Source organism: Erpetoichthys calabaricus, chromosome 2 (genome assembly GCF_900747795.2).
Source record: "Erpetoichthys calabaricus chromosome 2, fErpCal1.3, whole genome shotgun sequence".
NCBI classification, from domain to species: domain Eukaryota; kingdom Metazoa; phylum Chordata; class Cladistia; order Polypteriformes; family Polypteridae; genus Erpetoichthys; species Erpetoichthys calabaricus.
The window spans coordinates 64530480-64552913 of NC_041395.2; the positions used below are offsets into that span (position 1 = coordinate 64530480).

Below are 22434 nucleotides of genomic sequence, written 5' to 3' on the forward strand. Positions count from 1 at the left end.
TTCTGTATATTAACTTTGATCAAATTAATCCTTTGTGTCAATTTTATATTTTATGACTGTAAAAAGACATTTTGTGCTGTATAAATATTGCCTCTAAATATTTGAAAAGGCTAATCTTCTACTTTCTACTTTTAAAGCAGTGTTGACTAGTAATTGAGGAGTTAGTGTCTGCCTTGCAGATGGAGATCCTTCTCCCAAGTGGTTATCCTTTACCCAGATAGCCTTCTGATAATTGTGGGCTTCCCTCTGAGCATTTCAACACAATTCTATCAATCTTTGTGCTATCAAAGGTGTTGTGCAGAATAAGTTAAGACTGATATTCATAAATCCAACATTTTTGAGTAACTACTGCAAGACGTTGTGTGTCAGTAACACAATAGTGGCGACCCCAGTACCAGAACAATGCAAAATGAAGCTGCACAACGCAGTCCACTCCAGAGAATCCAGGCGAGAATGCCAGTGCAGAAGAGAGCCGGGAGGTCTTTGAGTTATTGTGTGCATGTGGTGATCGAGGAGCGCCGTGATCATGTCTACACTCTACACAGTGCTGAAGTGCTTCTTAAGAGTCGTACCATTGAGCAGTGCTGCCCAGACTCGCTCCTGGGGACCCGCGGTGGCTGCAGGTTTTTGTTTCAGTCAACTTTTGCTTTGCAGTCAAATCAAGGGAGTTGTTGTTTTTGTTTTTATTGTGTTTTTTTTTTTTTTTTTTTTTTTTATGTCTACATTGACCCCAAAGTTTGGTAAATGTAAGAGGGATGTTCAGAACATTTTTGCACTTTTTGAAATTGTTTAAAAACAAATAACATAACTTTTCTATGATAGTCACCATCGTTTGCGATGCAATTTTCCCAGCGTCGTACCAACATTTTAATGCCTCGATTTACTAGTCTTCCCGCCTTTACTGTTTCTAACGAAAATATAAAAGTGCTTAAAGTTCTTGAATGTCTCTTGTATATTAAAATGTAATAAGCAATTATATGGAGATAATGCAGTGTTTTTTTATTTTGTTGTTCTAGGTGTTCTGGTTATTTAATCCAGTCTTTACTAATTAGAGGGTCTGTTGTTTGCCCGGGTGTCTGTTCTGCTTCTTTTAATTGTCATTATTAGGATACAGTGACGGGAGCAAACTGCACAGAAAACACCAAATTTATAAGAGAACGTCAAAAGAGAATTAAGCATTTAAAGCTGTTGCATAAAACTTCATTAATCCCACAAAAATATTTATCTATTAAATATAAAAATCCTAGTGTGGGGCTTTTCTGAGTGAAGAATGAGAGAGGGAAAAGAGACCAGCTAATTAAATTAGATGAATTATGACCAGTTATTACTACCGCTTGTAAATTGGGTTGGAACAAAAACCTGCAACACCAGGAAACATTTTTAGTTCCCAGAAGTACCATCTGAATGAAGAACCATAATTTATTTGGATCCATAAAGGCTTCATTAACCTCGATGAAAACGGGCTATGAAATACCAATGGGTTCATGATTTTAAAGGGACTCTTGCTGTATACAAAAACACAGACTAAACTCCGGTTTTATGGATCTGTTCTCATTAACTAGTGAGCCAATTAGACATTAGACTTCTATTTTTTTTCACGTATCAGGAGCCATTTCAAAGACCCCTTCTTAGAATTAAATGGGTCTTTGAATCTCCCACCCCAGTAATGCACCGTTTATATAAACCGTATTTTTCATGAGTGTAAGTAGTTTGCCCTGTCACCTTCAATACCCTTTACATGTGACCTCTTAGCCCCGCCTCTCTGAGTCAGCTGGCAACACCTTAATTATTGAGCCTTTTATATAACATGAGTAGCAGTGGCGGTCATACAGTGGACTCCCATCTCTTTTTATTGTGTTTAGACTTAATTTCAAATGGATCAATGTGTTACTTTGTTCATCAATTTATACTGAACCCACAATGACAAAGAGAGCATGTTTTAGTAAAGGTTTGCAAATTCATTAAAAATCAGTCTCATTTATGTAAGTATTCAAAGCCTTTGCTGTAGCACTCCAAATTGTGGTCAGGTCTATCTTATTTGCTTTAATTCTCCTTGATGTATCTAGAACTCGACTGGGGTCCACCTGTGGCAAATTGAAATGAGGGGACATGGTTTAGATAGGCACACGCCTGTGTGTATAAGAGGGTCCCACGCAGTATGTCGGGACAAAAAGCAACCCTTGAAGTCCAATGAATTTTCTGTAGACCTTTGTGATCAGGATATACAGTTAGGTCCATAAATATTTGGACAGACAACTTTTTTCTAATTTTGGTTCTGTACATTACCACAATGAATTTGAAATGAAACAACTCAGATGCAGTTGAAGTGCAGACTTTCAGCTTTAATTCAGTGGGATGAACAAAACGATTGCATAAAAATGTGAGGCAACTAAAGCATTTTTTGAACACAATCCCTTCATTTCAGGGGCTCAAAAGTAATTGGACAAATTAAATAACTGGAAATAAAATGTTCATTTCTAATACTTGGTTGAAAACCCTTTGCTGCCAATGACAGCCTGAAGTCTTGAACTCATGGACATCACCAGATGCTGGGTTTCCTCCTTTTTAATGCTCTGCCAGGCCTTTACTGCAGCGGCTTTCAGTTTGTTTGTTTGTGGGCCTTTCTGTCTGAAGTTTAGTCTTCAACAAGTGAAATGCATGCTCAATTGGGTTAAGATCAGGTGACTGACTTGGCCATTCAAGAATTTTCCACTTCTTTGCTTTAATAATCTCCTCGGTTGCTTTGGCTGTATGTTTTCTTGTGATTGTCCATCTGTATCATGAAACGCCGCCCAATCAATTTGACTGCATTTAGCTGGATTTGAGCAGACAGTATGTCTCTGAATACCTCAGAATTCATTCGGCTGCTTCTGTCCTGTGTCACATCATCAATAAACACTAGTGTCCCAGTGCCACTGGCAGCCATGCACGCCCAAGCCATCACACTGCCTCCACCGCGTTTTACAGATGATGTGGTATGCTTTGGATAATGAGCTGTTCCACGCCTTCTCCATACTTTTCTTGCCATCATTCTGGTAGAGGTTGATCTTGGTTTCATCTGTCCAAAGAATGTTTTTCCAGAACTGTGCTGGCTTTTTTAGATGTTCTTTAGCAAAGTCCAATCTAGCCTTTCTATTCTTGAGGCTTACGAGTGGCTTGCACCTTGCAGTGCACCCTCTGTATTTACTTTCATGCAGTCTTCTCTTTATGGTAGACTTGGATATCGATACACCTACCTCCTGGAGAGTGTTGTTCACTTGGTTGGCTGTTGTGAAGGGGTTTCTCTTCACCATGGAAATGATTCTGCGATCATCCACCACTGTTGTCTTCTGTGGACATCCAGGTCTTTTGGCGTTGCTGAGTTCACCAGTGCTTGCTTTCTTTCTCAGGATGTACCAAACTGTAGATTTTGCCACTCGTAATATTGTAGCAATTTCTTGGATGGGTTTTTTCTGTTTTCGCAGCTTAAGGATGGCTTCTTTCACCTGCATGGAGAGCTCCTTTGACCGCATGTTGTCTGTTCACAGCAAAATCTTCCACATGCAAGCACCACACCTCAAATCAACTCCAGGCCTTTTATCTGCTTAATTGATAATGACATAACAACGGACTTGTCCACACCTGCCCATGAAATTGCATTTGAGTCAATAGTCCAATTACTTTTGTGCACCTGAAATGAAGGGATTGTGTTAAAAAAATGCGTTAGTTGCATCATATTTTTATGCAATTGTTTTGTTCACCCCACTGAATTAAAGCTGAAAGTCTGCACTTCAACTGCATCGGAGTTGTTTCATTTAAAATTCATTGTGGTAATGTACAGAACCAAAATTAGAAAAAAGTTCTCTGTCCAAATATTTATGGACCTAACTGTAAAATCATTTCTACGGCGTTGGGTGTCCCCATCAGGTTTAAAACCATCAGAACTCTTCCCTAGAGTTGGCAGTCTGGCCAAACTGCGGAACTGGGCTGGGCAAGAAGGGTCATGGTAGGGGAGGTGACCAAGAATCCAATAGTCACTCTAAGGGAGCTTCAGAAGTCATCTGCTGGGCTGGCAGGACATGTCAGAAGGACGACTCTCTCAGCAGCGTGCCATCAGTCAGGTATGTATGGTAGAGTGGCTAGATCAGTGATTCTTAACCCTTTTTCAGTCACGGACCCCTTTTAAGAATCTGATGAAAGCTATGGACCCCCTTCCTCAGTAACATTCACATGCAATGAATGTAATGTACTTTTTATTTATCAAGATGTGATTGTCTCATACATGCTGTATATGACACACAAATTATTATTGAACTTGAAAGTAAACAATCTAAAAAAAAAAATGCTCCTTTTTATGCAAAACGTAATGGCCACTCATTTTAAGTATGAAATACAATCCTCTTGTGCAAATTAAAACAGATGATCTACTACTACTACTACATTTTCTACTGCCATTGCTATTACTCCTACTCCTACAGCTACTGGCTGTATAGTGAATATAAATGTTAATTTTTATCTGACCCTCATGGACCTCGAGTTAAGCACCCCTGGGCCAGATGAAAACCACCCTTGAGTAAAAAGCATATGATGAGAGTTTGCCAAACCACATTTAAAGGACTCTGAGAGCACAAGGAAAGACTATCTGGTGTGTTGATGCACACATTCAGCTCTTTGAGCAGAACTCTAAGCACCCTGTCTGGCAAAGACCAGGCACTGCTCATCAAGTACGTAATACTATTCCTGTGTTGAAGCATGATGGTGTCTGCACTATGCTACGAGGGCACTTCTCAATGGTAGGGCCAGGGAGTTGGCTCTGAATTGTGGGGAGGATGAATTCAGAGAAGTCCGTGAAGAAAACCTGCTCCAGAGTGCACACTGCCTCAGACCGGGCTGACTCTTCTCCTTTCAGCTCAATACTGGCCTGACGCACATAGCCAAGACAACGCTGGAATGCCTTTGGGACAGGGCTGACTGTCCATGAGGGGCCACACTTAAACCCCATTGACCATCTGTGGAGAGGCCTGAAGATGGCAGTTTACCAACACTTCCCATCCAATCTAACGGAGAATAAGAGGATCTGCCCGGAGGGGCGAGCACGCGGACAGAAAGCAGAACTGCACTGCCTCTTAACGTCTGAACAGACTGTCCGTTCTCAGTTGGCACCTCCACAAGAAAATAAGAGTTCAAACAAAATGTAACATTTGCACTGTGCACTGGAAGTCGCAGGGCTGCAGCTTCATTTCCATCCCACTGGTGACCCTAATCATAATTAATGGCAAAAAAATCATTTCTGGTTCAAAACTGGGGAGAAGGAAATACCCCGAGGCCATGTTTGACAGGCACCCTCAAGTATAAAAAAATAAAACAATTTTTAGAACTTTAATTTGAGACTGTGGATTCTAATAATTGCATGGCTTTGCCTCGACAGCATCTGTTCGATGCCGGCACTTAAAGCTAAATATACAAATCCACCAGAAAGGCCAGCTGCCGTTCTCCGCTGGTGAGCAGGCAGCACATGTCTGCTTCGCGCTGTCCGGGCTGCTGTCTGGTGTAAGACAAACCCTCCTTGCAGATGTGTCTTTTGTCACAAGTTATTCTGGGAAGATTTACCTCACCCGCTGGCTTGTACATGGAAGTGCTCCAGGATTTAAAGCCGCGTTGTCCAGGACAATCCGCACTGCTGCTGCTTCAGGAGGTGAGACGGGACGGGACGCCAAGGGCTGCCGAATTTTTCCAAGGTACGTGTGTAGAACTGGAATGGCTCCGCCTTGTAAGGACGATCTGGGCTCTGTTACAACATTTGGGTACTTCTGTTTGATTATTCATATAATGAATTTAGTCAGTACCTTGTGCGTGCTTACTCGTTTTTTTTTTTTTACCAAATAATAATGAACAAACTGACTAATAAAAAATAATTTGTCTTCTTGAGCTGCATCTACAGAAAACGGCTGCTGCACTTTATTTGAAAAAATCATATGATTAAAATGCGTGAATGTGATTGCATGCATAGCCTATACTTGAAGTAATTGAAGTGATTAAAGCTGTCGGTTTAGTTGTCGATGAATCACAGAGTCAGTTCTGATAGTACATTCAGGAACAGAGACGTTTCTCAAATACGAATACGAGCCAGATCCTCGCGTCTAAACTTGACGGATAAGTTAAAATTCCAAGCTAAATAATTGTGCAGAGTCACGTCAGTAAGGTGACCAGAATTTTTTGGGCCAATCCGGGAACATGGGGGGGGGGGGGGGGGGGGGCTAGAGGAGCGTAGACTACATACGTCTCGAGAAGAATTCATGCCTGGTTGTGAAAATGCAAATTCATTACGACGTGCTAGCGTACACGAACAAGCAAAACTTAACTCAAGATCGTGCAAGGACTGGAAATGTGGGCAAATCTTAAACCGGGGACATGTTTCTGAGTGGGGACAGTTGTCCGAAAAAGGGGACTGTCCCCGGAAAACGGGGACGGATGGTCACCTTAACGTCAGACGTGAGAAGTAAGGAAAAACAGTGCAAGACAGATGACGGTGTAAGACGGTGATTGTTTAAGGGGACGCTGGTAATATCCATCCATTTTCCAACCCGCTGAATCCAAACAGGGTCACGGGGGTCTGCTGGAGCCAATCCCAGCCAACACAGGGCACAAGGCAGGGAACCAATCCCAGGCAGGGTGCCAACCCACCGCAGGACACACACAAACACACCCACACACCAAGCACACACTAGGGCCAATTTAGAATCGCCAATCCACCTAACCTGCATGTCTTTGGATTGTGGGAGGAAACCGGAGCGCCCGGAGGAAACCCACGCAGACACGGGGAGAACATGCAAACTCCACGCAGGGAGGACCCGGGAATCGACCCCAGGTCTCCCAACTGCGAGGCAGCAGCGCTACCCACTGCGCCACCGTGCCGCCCCGCTGGTAATGTAATCAGTTTAAATCGGTGTTTCTCAAGCTTTCTGGCATGGCGATCCACGTTTTCCCAAATAAAGGTCTTCGTGACATGGGGTCACCCACTTGGTGAATTAAACGCAATTGTCCTGGGGATTTGGGGGGAACAAGCGCGATCGTCAGAACAGCAGCCTAGCTGTTGAGAAATTACAAAATACATAGGACAACCAGGGAAAATCAAACGGAATCACATTCTTATTATATTAATGCCAGCAATAAAATAATATAAAATATATGCACATCGTAATATATAGTAAATTAGTAAAAGTAGAGCGTGAAATAGCTGAAAGGTTTTAGAACAACTTGGTTGTTCTATGATAGATGAATTTCATAACAATACACAATTTTTTAAAACCATTTACATAATGCTGACAATTATTCTCCTGTTATCTGTATATATTTTTGCATACCAATCAAGCTTAGAATCAAGAATAAACCCAAACTCGCCGGCAGGACTCGAGCCACAACGCCGCTCGCTGACTTGCGGGCACAGACTGACACCAAGAGCCGCCTTTCCATCTCTGAATACGCCACACGTCATTACGGTTTTCTCCCATTTTTGTCATAATTAAGGTAACCTTTCGGTGTAGCTGAATTTTTCTGGACCTCGGGAGATCGATTCGTTCGTGAAAAGATTTTTTTTTCTTGTCAGTCAGTCAACATTCAAGGAAATGTAGGCTTTTAGAAGCTGGTTTGAAAATGTTTTATGAAATTATTTATATAGTATACATATTTATATATACAGTACGGGTGTGTGCTGCATATGTAAAATATAATAATACAATACAAAGTAACAATATGAATTAATAATATAGTACCATATTATTATATTGCTATATTATAAAATGTATCCATTAAACTGTGGAGTAATAATCATTTATTTATATGGCTATATTAATTGTAGATCCAGTGTGCTGTCTTCGCTTAAGACAGTAGCAGACACCTTTATATGAAACCTTTGGTTTCTTGGCAGTCAGTCACCTGTGAAAAACAAGCAATTGACTGACATGTTTGTTGTTGAAATTTGGCCACATCTGAACAGAGAGCTGAACTTTAGGAACGCCAGGACCTTGCAGCCCAAGTGAACACCATAACAGGTTTCAGTGTTGCTAATGCAATTGCAAAGGTTTCTCTAATAACCAAGCAGCATTTAAAATGACACCTTAAAGATCAGCTCAGGGAGTTTACCATTAGGACACTTCAAGGAAAGGAGACCGAAAATCGGGCTTTGCAGACATATGTGAATAATAAATTAAAAAGCCGTCATTTCAAGCAGTAATGGTCATTATAGATACTAGTAATGTCTCGGCTGTATTTTTAAATCAATTTAATGATAATTGTAAAAGGTGCATGTGCGTGTGTATCCTAAGATGGGTTGAAATCTAAATAATAAACATAGACCTCTGCATTAAAGTTTGCATTGCAGCATCGGTTAAAAATTCTTTTGTATTTCATCTATTAATAAAGTGCATTACATTTGTCATTCCAGCTGATGGAGCATCACAAACATTTGTAGCAATAAAATGCGTTACTACAAATGTTTGTGATGCGCCATCTGTTGGAATGACAGAGACATAGAAACCTGATGGACTCTCCGATATCCAGACTCACAGGCACCCTTTTATTAAGGTAGATATATCTACAGATAGATAACATGGGTAAGAAAATAAACGTTCCAAATTTGACAAAACATGGATACTTTCTTGAAAATCGATCGGAAACATAAAGTGTCCCTGGGGGTTGTTTCTATTTTCTCACAGATCATTATCAACTAGATGTTTGCTTTTCTCTCCCACCTTGAAGAATATAAAGAACCAAGAAGCCTAAAAAGGCCGCTAAGCATGTTTTTCTTGCTCCGACTCACTCACCAGATAAAAGTAAACTTTGTGTCTCAGACTTCTTTTGTTTTATTTTTGCATTGTGTGGATAAAAGAAAAGCAGGTACAAGATCTACACATGCGTATACTGCAGTTTATTTATTTGTTTTCTTTATTGTGGTTCTTTCCAGTTTGTAAGCCCGCCAAATGAAAGGGGTTTTATAGAAAGATATTTAGACAGTAGGGTGGTGCAGAGGTTAGCAACTGGCAGAAACTCTTTTTTTTTTTTTTATTCTTGCTACACAGTGCAGTTTAAATGGCAGCCAAACTGGACATTACATTATAAAATCCAGCGACTCGGTGCTGGGACTCACTGCACGTCTCCAGATGGGTTTCCCGGTGTGTGATTCCCTCACTAGCCCACCTAATTAGATGTTTGTTCTCATTGCTGCCTCACAGATCCAGCACCCTGGGTTTGAGTCTATGGCTGTCTGTGGTTTGATCGTCCTCCCCTTGTGTGGCAGTTTGTGTGTGACAGTGCTCTTTGATGGACTGGCCTCGTGTCCTACGCTGAATGGCATTTCTACGTTTTCTGGCCCTAAGTAGTACTGTATGCTTGTGTGGGTGATGAAGTGCTGCCCACCTGTCTTTCCTCTGTGTGTTACAGGGACCCCCACTGAGCCAGGGGCTCCATGCATCGGTTAGCTCACTAATGCAAGTGAAAGTCCCTTTGAACATTGTATCATTGTTAGGCTTGATGCATTTCACAAATTACTCATGAGCAGCTCAAGGGTTACCAAAGTGGAAAATATGAGTCCGGTCTGCGGGAGCGAGCGAGTGTGGGAGCACATAGCAGCACGGTGGGCACCAGCTATTCCTGGACTCTTATCATGCTCTTCCAAACAGTTGTCAGCTCTGTGAGTTACTTCTCTTTGGTCTGCAGTCTGATATGTTATCTCCAATAAAACATTTTAAGTTGGCAATTAGCTGGACTGATTTATGGCAGAACAATAAAAATAACTAATCAGAAAGTTAAATGACAGACCCGGTGTCAAAACCCCCCTCTTCTGAAATCTGTGAACTGTATTTCTTTAAGCAAAAGTGTATTAATGTAAATGAAGAGAAATGCAATAAAAGCAGATTTCTTATAAGTGAGACAACTTCATGGGTAAAGCAAACAGGAAGTAGAAAACTCTTCTGAGACGGTAAAATTCTAGTGTTAGCTTAGTTGTCAGTCTCCGTTAGACCCTCTGACTCTCAAGAAAGAAAATACAGTGAAACAGTGCAACCTGCCAAAGACACACAAGCTCACCGCGCGGACTTTCACCTAATGAGGTATCCAATAGTCCTCAACCAGGTCACCAGGTCATATTCTCTCTCTCTCTCTCTCTCTCTCTCTCTATATATATATATATATATATATATATATATATATATATATATATATATATATAATATTGTTGAAATAGTTTTACTGTCAAATAATGCAAAGAGTACGCGACACGTGTTTCGCCCTAATTCTGGGCTGCGCTACGGCGTGTGGTTCGTTTATTTGACAGCATGTAGATAGGGGTAATTACATTCATGGCATTCGTAGTGTGAATCACAATCTGATTGTATGGGTGGTTACCTACCAGGTAACGCTTGTGGTTGGTCAGCAAGTCAGCTAACATCCGCCACGGTGCCCTCTTTCAGTTGAGAGAAGCAGATCATAGAATGCCATGAATGTAATTACCCCGATCTACATGCTGTCAAATGAACAAACCACACGCCATGGTGCAACGTTAGGGGCTTGCCTCTGGCGCTGACGTTCAAGGTTCGATTCCCGAGAGGGGATGCAGTGAGTGTGTATGCCTGATGAGCCTAGAATTAGGGCGAAACACGTGTCGCGTACTCTTTGCATTATTTGACAGTAAAACTATTTCAACCATTCTATGATCTGCTTCTCGCAACTGAAAGAGGACACTGTGGCGGATGTTAGCCGACTTGCTGACCAACCACAAGCGTTACCTGGTAGGTAACCACCCATACAATCAGATTGTGATTCAGACTACGAATGCCATGAATATATATATATATATATATATATATATATATATATATATATATATATATTCTTCTATAATACGCTACCATGGCTGTTCCTTTGTCTGTCCAGGATTTTAAATCACCTGTAGCTCGCAAACCGTTTCACCTATTGACTTGAAATTTAGTACACATATACTACGTGACGTCTACTATCCGCTTTCGGGGTGATGAGATTCTTTTACTTTTTATTTTTATTTTATTTTATTGTAGAATCAGCTCTCAGCAGGCCTGCCGTGCGGCGCATGCGCACGGGCGCCGTTTTCATTCCCCACCACTTTCACTAATCATTCTTGAGGCAGATTGAAGACTTAAGTGCCAGATTAAGTGAAAGATTAAAGAAAACGTACTAAGTAATTGCAACACAAAAACTAACTTAATCAGTTTTAACACAAAAAGTTGCCGACGAAAGAAGAGAAGCAGCTGGCCGCTAGGGTGGAGTAAAGAAGAGCTGCTCGGGAAGCAGCCAGCACATCAACCTCTGAGCAAACGAATGATAAACGTATAGAGAAAGAGGATGAATACTGAAAAGGGTGTCCCAAAGTTCACACAAGAAGTAATTTTGATAGAGAACACAGGTTTTTAATTAAAAATTGTAAATTTTTAATTGATTCATAAAGTATACAGTATAGGATTATGTATGGAATAGCATATCGGGTAAATGGCCTCCACGGTTTTGCTGGCACATACGCAGTCTTTTGTCGAAATTTTCCATGACCGTTTTGCATAAATGTAGCTGAATTTCGTTGCTACAGCGCTCAATTTCCTCCTTCAAGGCATGGGTGGTCGTGGGCTTGATGGCATAAACCTTAGACTTCAAACAATCACTCGTGGATTTTCTGAACCCCAAATGCAACAATTTTTACGATTAACGAAGCCATCAAGATGAAAATGAGCCTCATCACTGAAGATGATTTTGTTCGAAAAATCGGCATTCACTTGTTGTTCCAAAATCCATTCAACGAACTCTCTTCGCTGTGCGTGGTCAGTAGGCTTCAGTGCTTGACTCAGTTGAACTTTGTAAGCATGAAGATGCAAATCTTGCGTGAGAATACGCTGTAGAGAGCTTCTGGAAATGTTCAATTCTTGAGCACGGTGCTGAATTGATGTTCCTGGACTCTCAGCATCACTCTCACGAACTGCTTCGATGTTTTGTGTTGATCGACTTGTTGAAGGACGGCCAGAGTGTCTAAGATCACTAATTGATCCAATCTCCCTGAATTCTTTAATTAATCTCTTCACAGTTGATGAAGTTAATTCACTATTCCGACCATATTTTGTACGAAAATTGCGAACTGTAGCTGCCAAACCTTCATTATTTTTAAAATATTGCTCAACAATGAAAACGCGTTGTTCTTTCCTGTAGCGCTCCATTTTTAATAACCCTGAACTGTGAGCTGTCACGCTGTCTTTTTTTTTCGTTGGCAACACTTTACCGCATAAATGGCGCCAAATTCAAATCTTGTGTGAATTTTGGGACACCCTATATGAATGCTCAAGTCAAGTGTATTCACTGCACGTTATCGTGCAGTGTGTCGTTACTGGTATATATATAAAATCCAATGTCAGTCTGTCTATATGTCTGTCCACTTTTCACGTGAGAACCACTACGGATTTAGATCTGGCTTTTTCCATAATTTGCTTGAACATTCCGGTTGATTTTGCGACTTCTCTCATCACGATAAGTATCATAGTTGGCTTGCAGGAGTGATATATTCACGCTAATCCGAGACAGAGGCTACGGGCCGAGGGGAGGGGGAAGCGTGACGTCAGGAGTGGGGTGCCAGGCGGGGTCCTCCTCACTGGCCTGTTTCACTTCTATGCCGGCGAAGCCTCAGGGGACAATGAGAAACAGATAAACAGAAACGTTATTCTATCTGTCTAATCCCAACTTTAATCCCAAATGAAAGATAAAAAAAATTGGGAGTGGTCTCCCCTAGACATTCTCATATACTCGGATATGGGGATGGATATTTGAGTATTAAACTGCAAGAGAATGATTATATGTTTATATTTTGTACATTAAAGAATCATCAACAACAAATCAAATCACATGAATAATATATTGAACAATTATTATAGAAGTAAAGTTGAATAAATTGGACTCTGCAGCTGCATGAATAAAAGGTAAAGTACCACTTCCAGTTAACGGAAATAGCCCAAACGTTGACAGAAATCTACGTTTTGCACCTAATACTTGTATGCAAACTTTGGTTGACCAAAGTGAAAGCATATCATGTTTACACACACAGACACTCAGACACACACACAGACATAATTCCAAAAATGCTATTTTCAGACTCCGGTCTAAAATGTCAAGATTCATCAAAACCTTGACATCTTTGGACAATTACAGTACTTTGTATACTAGAAAGTAAAAATGCATGAATATACATTGTGAATACCACAGGGCATGGATGGGCATCCCAGAGACAGATTTCTTTCCCAGAAGGGACACCATGGTAAAAGAAAATGAAAGGACAGGCTCTCTGACCAGAGGAGAATAGGAATCCAGTATGTTGGGAGGACTGGGAGAGACACCAGCAAACATGTACTATGTCTCCTGATACACTAGGGGGCAGCATCCCTGGGATTCGGGTCCCCTTCAGATACCAACAGGACATCATGGGAATTGGAGTCCCAGATTACAGTCCTGTTGTGTTCTGTGGGTGCCACCAATGGGGGCTGCAGGGAGATACGGCCCCTACTTTGTGGGACTCCTGTCTGACCCAGAAGTGCTTCCAACAGACCATCTCCTAGCCCAAGTACTACTGGGCCAAAGTTAAAAGGAGCCGCGTCATCTTGACCAGGCAGTCAGAGTCCGGAGGATGTGGATGAGGCTTGGTGAGGGGAGTGTGGAGGAAGAGGATTGTGTTCGTCCTGTGCTCTTTGTACTTTGACAGTGGTAGTCTGTCTGTTAGATAACATGTGTTAATCAAAAGCGACTTTATCTGAACCCGTGACTAATTTGGGAGCAATTGTGATTTGAGGTTTGGGGCTCAGCAGTGCCCTCTACTGGTTGCATTGTAAACAAGAATAATAGTCTTAGGAATGCTAATAAGGTAGAAGAAAGAAATACACATACAACATGAATTTTCTAGAAATAGATTAACCAAATGTAGGTGCAGTATTCACTAAGTGTTATTAGAATCGCACATCCTTGTAAGTTACAAATTCACAGCACAGGGTGTCCTCCAATTCCACTGTATATTGCACATGGCGTCATTGTCTGTTAAGCTGTCTGCTAGACCAGCTCAGTACCCTTCAGCACAGGGAATAACACCTCTTTAGGAGGACGGACGGGTGACTCATAGATCCTGACAGCCGAGGGTAGAAGTGACCTCACGTAGCACTCCTTGGAGCAGCACAGTTGTCTCAGTCTGTTACTAATTGTGCTCCTCTGTTTAGCCGAAGCCTCATAGGGGGTGTGAGTCATTGTCTGGGATGGTAAGCAGCTCGCTAAATGATATGTTCAGTCCAACATGATTCCAAAGATTGAACTGGCATTTTAAAAAAGTTTGTTAGTCTGCTGGTATCACCTGCACTAATGCCATTTCCTCAACACATTTCTGCAGAGACAACTGCACTGGCCATTGTAGATGGGTAGAAAATGTGTAAGAACAGCCTGCATACATCAAGTGAGCTCAGCCTTCTCTGGAAATAGAAGCCATTCTGACCCTTCTTTTATTCAGCCTCTGTGTTGATAGTCTTCTCAAGCCTGCCGTTCAGATACACCTCATGGTATTTGTATCTCCTCACCAACTCCACATCTTCACCATCAATGTGAACCGGGGGAAGAGTGGGTTTGACCTTCCTGAAGTCTGTGATATTCTCCTATTGTCTTACTGATATTCAGCTTCAGGTAGTTCAGTTTGTACCAAGTCTTTCACTCGTGTCCTGCATTTGTTCTTCTGCCCCCTGTTGATACACCCCACTATGGCTGTGTCATTGTTGGAAAACTTCTGCAGATGACCAGATTCACTATTGTATCTGAAGCGTGAGATTTACAGGGTAAACAGGAATGGAGCTGACACAGTTCCCTGTTGAAGCCCTGTGTGCTGCTCGTGACCATTCCTGGTACACGGTTCTGGTAACACTTTAGCTTAAGTACTGCAAAAAATGCATCTACTACTCATTTACTTTTATGTAACTAGGGGGCTCTGCCCCCTGCTCGCTTCACTTGCCAACCCCCATGTGGACGCCATGTGCCAGCCACTTCACAGCTCTGCCGCTCGCGAATGGGGAAGTGGATGTACAATTTAAACAGATTGTTATTTTCATGGGAATTGTTACATATGCATAATAGAACTAACTATTTTATATCACAGCGAGTAATTAACCATAGTTAAAAATAGTAAAACGTAATAAATTGAAAGAAAATTATGTTTCATGTTGCGTTAGAGGTATTCGTTGCGTTATACATTTTCATTCAATTTGGCTTTGAAATTAACACGCAAATTCTTTTTAATCTTACACTTTTACTGTAAAACTTCAGTAAAAACAATATTTGGAATTAAATTTTCGTTAATATCGAATTGAATTTCGTGTTTGGACTTACATCGTGACAATGCAACGTATAACTGCCCGTGAGTGAATATCGTTTCGTTCTCTCAAATAAATGAACCGACTTTTTCGAATGTTTGTCCCTGTGATTTGTTAATTGTCATAGCAAAAGCTATTCTCACGGGAAACTGTAAACGTTTTAATACGAATGGCATAGCAAGATCTCCTTTGGTGTCTAATGTTATCCGCGGAAGAAGTATTACATTACATTTCTTGTCGCCTGTTAAAATTTTATATGACAAAATTTTTTGACCAATTTTGAATACAACTAATCTTGTCCTATTGCATAGCCCATCACTCATACATAAATTATGCAATAACATTATGATACATCCTTCTTTCAATGGTAATTCGGCCGGTGGAAGACCGGATGGTGTTAACAGTTGTAGATATTATACGGGATATTGTAAGTTGATGTTTTCATCTTCCACACCATCACCACCAACTGTTTCAGCATAGTCTATTGATACGCAATTAATCAATTTGCAGTGTAACTGATCATCAATTTTTACATTAATACGTTTGACTTCATCGTTTCTCGGTGCTAGGATTGCCCATGTACTCATTTCTTCTGTTGATAACCCTTTGTGGTGAAATTCTTCAATAAGGTTTGGACATAATAAGTCTTCTTTTATTGGGAACTTAAAATGAGGAAAACATAAAAATTAATAAGAGCTGAGAGCGTAGGAACTGTGTCTGTCAAAAGCATTCACACGAATGAGAGGTGAAAGGATCTCGGGCGTGGGCCGTTAACCGTAAATGGTTGAGAGGAGGGCGGGACTTGAAAAAATCTCTTGTCTCGTCTCAAGATTTTCTTTTATAATAGAGAGACAAGACCATAGCAATGGCTTCTTTTGGTCTTCATAACACTTATAAAACATCAGTAGATCGGTTCTTCGTCTCTGTGCAGTGTGGCATATTGACATGACAGTAAAGCTACTTATTAATAAGAAGGTTTCACACTATATGTGTAATTTCAGTGAAGCCACCATAGACCACTCCAAAGTGAAGTTTTCTTAGTAGGTCACAATACAGAGATGAATAAACACTTCACTGATGCTTTATAAGTTTTATGAAGACCCAAAGAAGAGTTTGTTAAGGCCTTGTTACATAATACTAAATGATTGATAGATGCATTTGTGCAGTACCTACACTAAAATGTTACCAGAGTGCTGCACAAACTGTGGCCTACCAGTTTGGTAGTCCATTACACAGGACATGGTGGCAGCATCAGCCATCATTGACTGGAGCTTCTCTTCCAGCAGTTTGAGCTCTAAGGTGTTGAAAGCACTAGAGAAGACAAAGAACAATATCCTCATCATGTCACTGTGTGCCTCAGACGTCCTCAGAAGGAATGGAAAGGGCCATTGGAATACTGCGGGTAAACATGCCGTGTGCCAGCACTGCCAGTAACCATAGATTAAGATGTTGTGTGCTGACTGCAGGTAATGTTTCAGCAAACCAGCAGGACAAATGACCGTCCATGCTCGACTGGCCCTGAGGTGACTCATCAGACTGGCTGATCTGTGAGATCAAAGTGTTGCTGAACTAGCAGGCAGATGCAATAACTGTATTAATGACAGAACAGTGAGGTGTAGGCTCCATCCTGCTGGCCAACCTGTCAGAGGCCATTCTCTCACACTTCCTAGATGCCCAACTCTACGGCCGCAGCACAATGGCAGGCCTCACACAGCTGTGGTGGTCACTACTGTCCTAAGGAATGAATGCCAGTGTGCAGGTGCTGCTTTGATCTGTGTTCTGACTTGGCAAAAAAATTCAAAATTTTGTTTCGCTTCCAGCAAAATTTGTACAATTGACGCAAGAGGAATGGCATTTACTTCTCAACTTGAAGCATTTATATGATGTAATAAGGACAAATGGAGTCACAAAAAGGTTTGGGGATGGCCACCCCGTATACTTGAAGAAACTGGCAGGAAAAAAAATAAACACGTCTTTACAGACTGGAGTCCAAAACAGAACAGACTAACAGGTTGAAAAGCTGTCTGTAAATGTGGCTGAACGGAGGAAGAGGTGGCATCAGGAAGGAAGGAACAGGAACTGACATAGCAGGAAGAGGGGTTCTGAGCGCTGGGTATCACATCATCGGAGGGGGCTGGAAGTGACGTCAACAGGGGCTGGACAGGTGGTGATGTCTTTGGGAGTCAGGTTCTTTGGCTGGTCTGCAGAGGGACAAAAGGAGAAAGGATCAGGTGACAGCACCAGCCCCCGGTCCGACTGAGAAATAGCCGTCTCCTATGCACGCATGTGTGACAATGAATCAATTTTACATGCATTGGACTGTCACACAAGGAGTTCCTCAGGGCTCTGTCCTCTGCCCTCTTCTCTTCTGTATTTACATGCTTCCCCTTGACCATATTATTCATAGCTATGGACTGGGTTATCATTTTTATGCAGACGATATTCAACTTTATTTCAATGTCAAAAGTGCAACTTCATCAGAGTTTTCTCAGCTCACAACTTGCCTCAGTGAAATTAAAACCTGGATGAAACAGAACTCTTTAAAATTAAATTGCAACAAAACTGAACTCCTGCAAATTGGCACTAAAGTGCTACTTAAGAAAATGAGCTCCTTTTCAGTCCATCTTGGCAGTGATCTCATCAGACCTTCTTCTGATGCAAGGAATCTTGGTGTCATTTTTGATTCCTCCCTTTCTTATTCCGCCCACATCCCTTGATCATCGTCACACTGATCTTTCTGTTTGTATTATTTCACAGGACTTCAAATACACTTCTGAAAAAGAAAATCAGAAGAAGCTGAGCTCCTTCTCACCCTAAGATCACATATTTCTCCAGGTCTTAATGACCACCTAATATTTTAACCTCTCCCTTTATCTTCTTTAATGGCAGCTTTTTCTCACCTATTCTCATTTTTCTCCTTTGTCTATCCTGGCTTTGTTCCCTCCTTCCCCTCCTATATATATTACCTGCTCTTCCCTTTTTAGTTAAAACACCTAATGTCTTTAAAGTTCTTGACTTTCCAGCATGGAGATAACCTTTAACCCTTTAGGTCCTATTTGTGTCCTCGTCTTGTTACTTTTCCGTCTCAGCATATTGGCTCCTGCTGTCACGGGAACCATCATAAGGTATTGTCTTTTGTCATTTGAGGTTGTGCTGGACCTCAACTGACAGGTAACATCAAAGTTAGTACCGATGGACTGCTGAATAACGTATGGATTAATTTCAGTACTGTACTGTTGTGCATAGTATGTTCTGGAAGCTATTATTTATACTAAGGACAATGGCAGATGGAATTTTAAGCAAGGAACCAGAAAACGAAACATTAATCTAAAGGCAAGCCATGCTGATTAACCAAAAATTCAAACTGATCTGTCATCAAGTCCAGAACAATACCCTAAATATGTTGTCTAAAGTCAAAGTCAAAAATTCTTTAAACGAGGAACAAAACCCGAAACAGATTTCCAAACCTCAAAGGTTCTATCTGTAATCTCGGATGACCAGGATGTGCTCTGACATTCATCCTGTCATGATGTATGCTGCCACGTACCAGAATTGCTTTTTCGTTTTTAAAGCCGGTTCAGTTCCAGAGAGAACATACTTGTTGCATTTTGGGTTCAGAATGGTCCTTTTAAATACACTATATTTTTGGAATTGTAGAAACAACGTTGGAGTCTTTCAAAAAGCAGACACCAATCGTAACAAACTTTCAGAGATGTTTGACTTTGTGATTGTCTTCTTGGAATTTAAAGGAGTCAAAATTGTCTCCCTTAAAGATGTTAAACTGCAGAGGATTGGGTTCACAAGCTCCATAAGTGGTCTGCAAGACTCAAGGATCCCAGCCTGGGGAAGAGCTGCTTGCATTAGGCAATCAATCACTTCTGAAGACTTTTATTACTGTGAGATATGAGACTCGTGCAGAACAGCAGACGATCCAGGACTTGTTAGACTACGATCTGACCTCTAGAAGGTGAAAAGGCAGCCCAATATATGACCATGCTTGTCAAGGTGAAAAACAACTCTGTTATCTTTGCAACATATGGTAACAAAACAGCAACACAACTTCCTAACAGTTATGTTACACACTGGTATGATTTTTTTGGTTCATTCAACACTATCCAAACATTCTCAAAACTGGAAAATTCACACTGAATCTGACCTAACTTTTTAGACTGATTGTGACAAAACACATGTTGTACTTTGTGAATGCCACAGTGGATGGACTGGCATTCTGACTGGGATGGAGGGTGGAGGCCATTATGGAAGGACATCTTGGGTGGAGGCACATCTCAACCAAGGTAGTTCCTGGTGTCTTTCCTAGTCAGGGGGACACGGCCAGCAAAAAACAGTCATTCCCTAAGTACATTTAGTGCAGTGTTCACCTAGACTGCCTCCAGTTTGGACCTCCATAGGACTACATGGGACTTGCACCCCTGTTGGTTTCCTTGGGTGTTGCCAGAAGAGAACTTCACTGTCCATGGAGCTTCAGGCTGGCCCAGAAGTGCTTCTTGGTTTTAATGTTATGGCACTGGAAGAATAAAAGAAGCCACTTACCTCACTGAGAAGGTTGGAATTGGGTGGAAGAGGACAACACATGCTGGAGGAGTAAAGGAAGGCATAAAGGAAGAGGGAATATAGGATGATAATGTACATATTTGTTATAAGAAACTGTTTATAATAAAAGCCCTTTGATTTGAACTCGTGACTGAACTGGTGCAATTGTGTCAGAGATTTGGGGCTCACACTCCTGGCCACAACTGACATTCTTATGTATTTAAGAAAAGGCCAGAAGATGAAAGAGGCAAGACTTGTACTCGTTATAAAATGCAGATAATACTAACAAATATTGAAGTTCAATATTTTAAAGCAAAGATGAACTTGAAAAAGTATGAACTAATTACTAAACCCTGAATTCTTTAAAAAACGGCGAGAAAGCTTAATCACTTTGTGTCCAGAATCTTGGATGCCACCTTAAATACTTTCTGCAAGATGACAAGGACTTCCTGATAACACGTAGTAGCATACTGCTATGCACAGTGTGGCCAGTAAGACCCGAGTGAAAACCAAAATGGCATTGCAAGTGATAAAAAGGTGCATGCAAAATAACAAAATAAAATAACAGTAAAAAGTGTTATAAGAAGGTGAAAAATTGGAGTACAGCTAAGAACATTCTAATAATCATCATACACGTTAAAGCTGAGCCGACCACATTAGTCTGTACTGAACGGCTTAAATAGCTACACAGATTGTTGAGTTTATCCTGCTTAATAACGTCAAGTGGCCTCGTCGGTAGTCTGCTTTGTATTTACTAATTTATTTGTTCACAGCAGACACAGTCCAGCATGCCGAACTGGGGAGGAGGAGCGAAATGTGCAGCCTGCGAGAAGACTGTTTACCATGCAGAAGAAATGCAGTGCAACGGGAGAAGCTTCCACAAAACGTGCTTCATCTGCAGTGAGTTTTATCCAATCTGCTTTTCTCTTAAAAAAACACTTAAAATCACGTCATTTATTTAGCCTGCTTTATCCAGACCAGTGTCTTCGGGGTTGGGCCTATCCCAGCTAGCACAGGGCTCAAGGCAGAAACAAACAATGGATGGGATATCAGTCCATCACAGGGTGAACACACACACACACATACGTATCTTCACTGGCGCTCCCTCTCTTGAGCGCATTCATGTAAAGCCTGCTTCTCAGATGGTTTTATACTTGCCGTCTTTGAAGGCAACTTTCCCAGCATGCCTTATACGCTTTTACTATTACTCACGTTTAACACACACACTTCTTCTTTTGTTGTGTTGACAAAGCCAAATTCACCCAACACACCAAAGCCAAACTGACCGATCAGATGGCTCAGAGTGACAGAACACACAGACCTTAGTGTTTTATTATATAGTAAATTCTTGGATCTTTTTGTCACAACCCTGCTATTTCAATGAGCCTTGGGTGCTCACAACCTGTCACCAGCTCACTAATTGTCTTTCCTTGGGCAACTTCAGAACCCACCACAAGACCTGCCATTTTAGAGATGTTCTGACCCTGGTCAATGTCGCACAGATCCTTACGCATGCCTGTTTTTGCTGCTTCCAACACACCACCTTGAAGAACTGACTGTTCACTTGCTGCGCCATTGTAACGAGATAATCAATGCTCTTCACTTCACCTGTCAGTGATCTGAATGCTGTGGCTAATCAGAGTAAATCGCTATGTGAACCACATTACCAGGCCACATTTCCCAGAATGCAGTGCCTCTAGAAAGTACTCAGACCCCTTCACTTTTTTCACATTTTGTTATGTTACAGCCTTATGCTAAAATCATTTAAATTAATTTTTTTTTTGCAACATCAAGTAACACTCTTTTTCTTCTTCTTCTTCTTTCGGCTGCTCCCTTTTGGGATTGCCACAGCGGATCATCTTTTTCCATAAACATCAAGTAACACTCAATACCTCAATAGAACAAAGTGAAAACAGGATTTTAAAAATTTCTGCAAATTTATTTAAAATAAAAAAACAAATATCACGCTGACACAGGTGTTGAGACCATTTACTCCGTACTTAGCTGAAGCCCCTTTGGCAGCATTGACAGCCTGAGTCTTCTTAGGTGTGACATGACAAGCTGTGCACATCTGGATTTGGGGGACTTCTACCATTCATCTCTACAGATCTTCTCAAGATGTCCAAAGTGCTTAAAAACAATCCTGTAGCATGATGCTGTCACCACCATACTTCACTATTGGAATGGTACTACACAGGTGATGAGAGCTGCCTGGTTTCTTCCAGACTTGGTGCTTACAATTAAGGCTAAAAAGTTCAGTTTTGGTTTAACCACATCAATGAATCTTGTATCTCATTGTTTGAGGGTCCCTAAGGTGCCTTTATGGAAACTCCCAGCAGGTTTTCATGTGTTGTCTGGCCACTCTGCAATAAAACCCAGACTAGTAGAGTGTTGCAGTGGTGGTGGTCCTTCTGTAGGTTTCTCCCATCGTCACACAGGTTCTCTGGAGCTCAGTGTAACCATCAGGTTCTTTGTCACCTCTCTTAATTTTGGCCTTCTCCCACAA

General features: G+C 41.3%; 1 protein-coding gene across 2 annotated transcripts in view; it reads left to right on the top strand.

The window, feature by feature from the left end:
* The first annotated feature begins 5573 nt into the window (after positions 1 to 5573).
* Positions 5574 to 22434, top strand: part of csrp3 (cysteine and glycine-rich protein 3 (cardiac LIM protein)) — a 39203-nt gene continuing 22342 nt past the window's right edge. Inside the window, exons 1-2 of one of the 2 annotated variants that reach the window (XM_028793860.2) lie at positions 5574 to 5717; positions 20705 to 20828. In XM_028793860.2, the coding sequence (XP_028649693.1) occupies positions 20717 to 20828 (112 nt within the window). In that variant the 5' untranslated portion in view covers positions 5574 to 5717; positions 20705 to 20716. Of the gene's footprint in view, positions 5718 to 20596; positions 20829 to 22434 lie in introns of those variants that run through there. The other variant, XM_028793861.2, reaches the window with a different exon arrangement.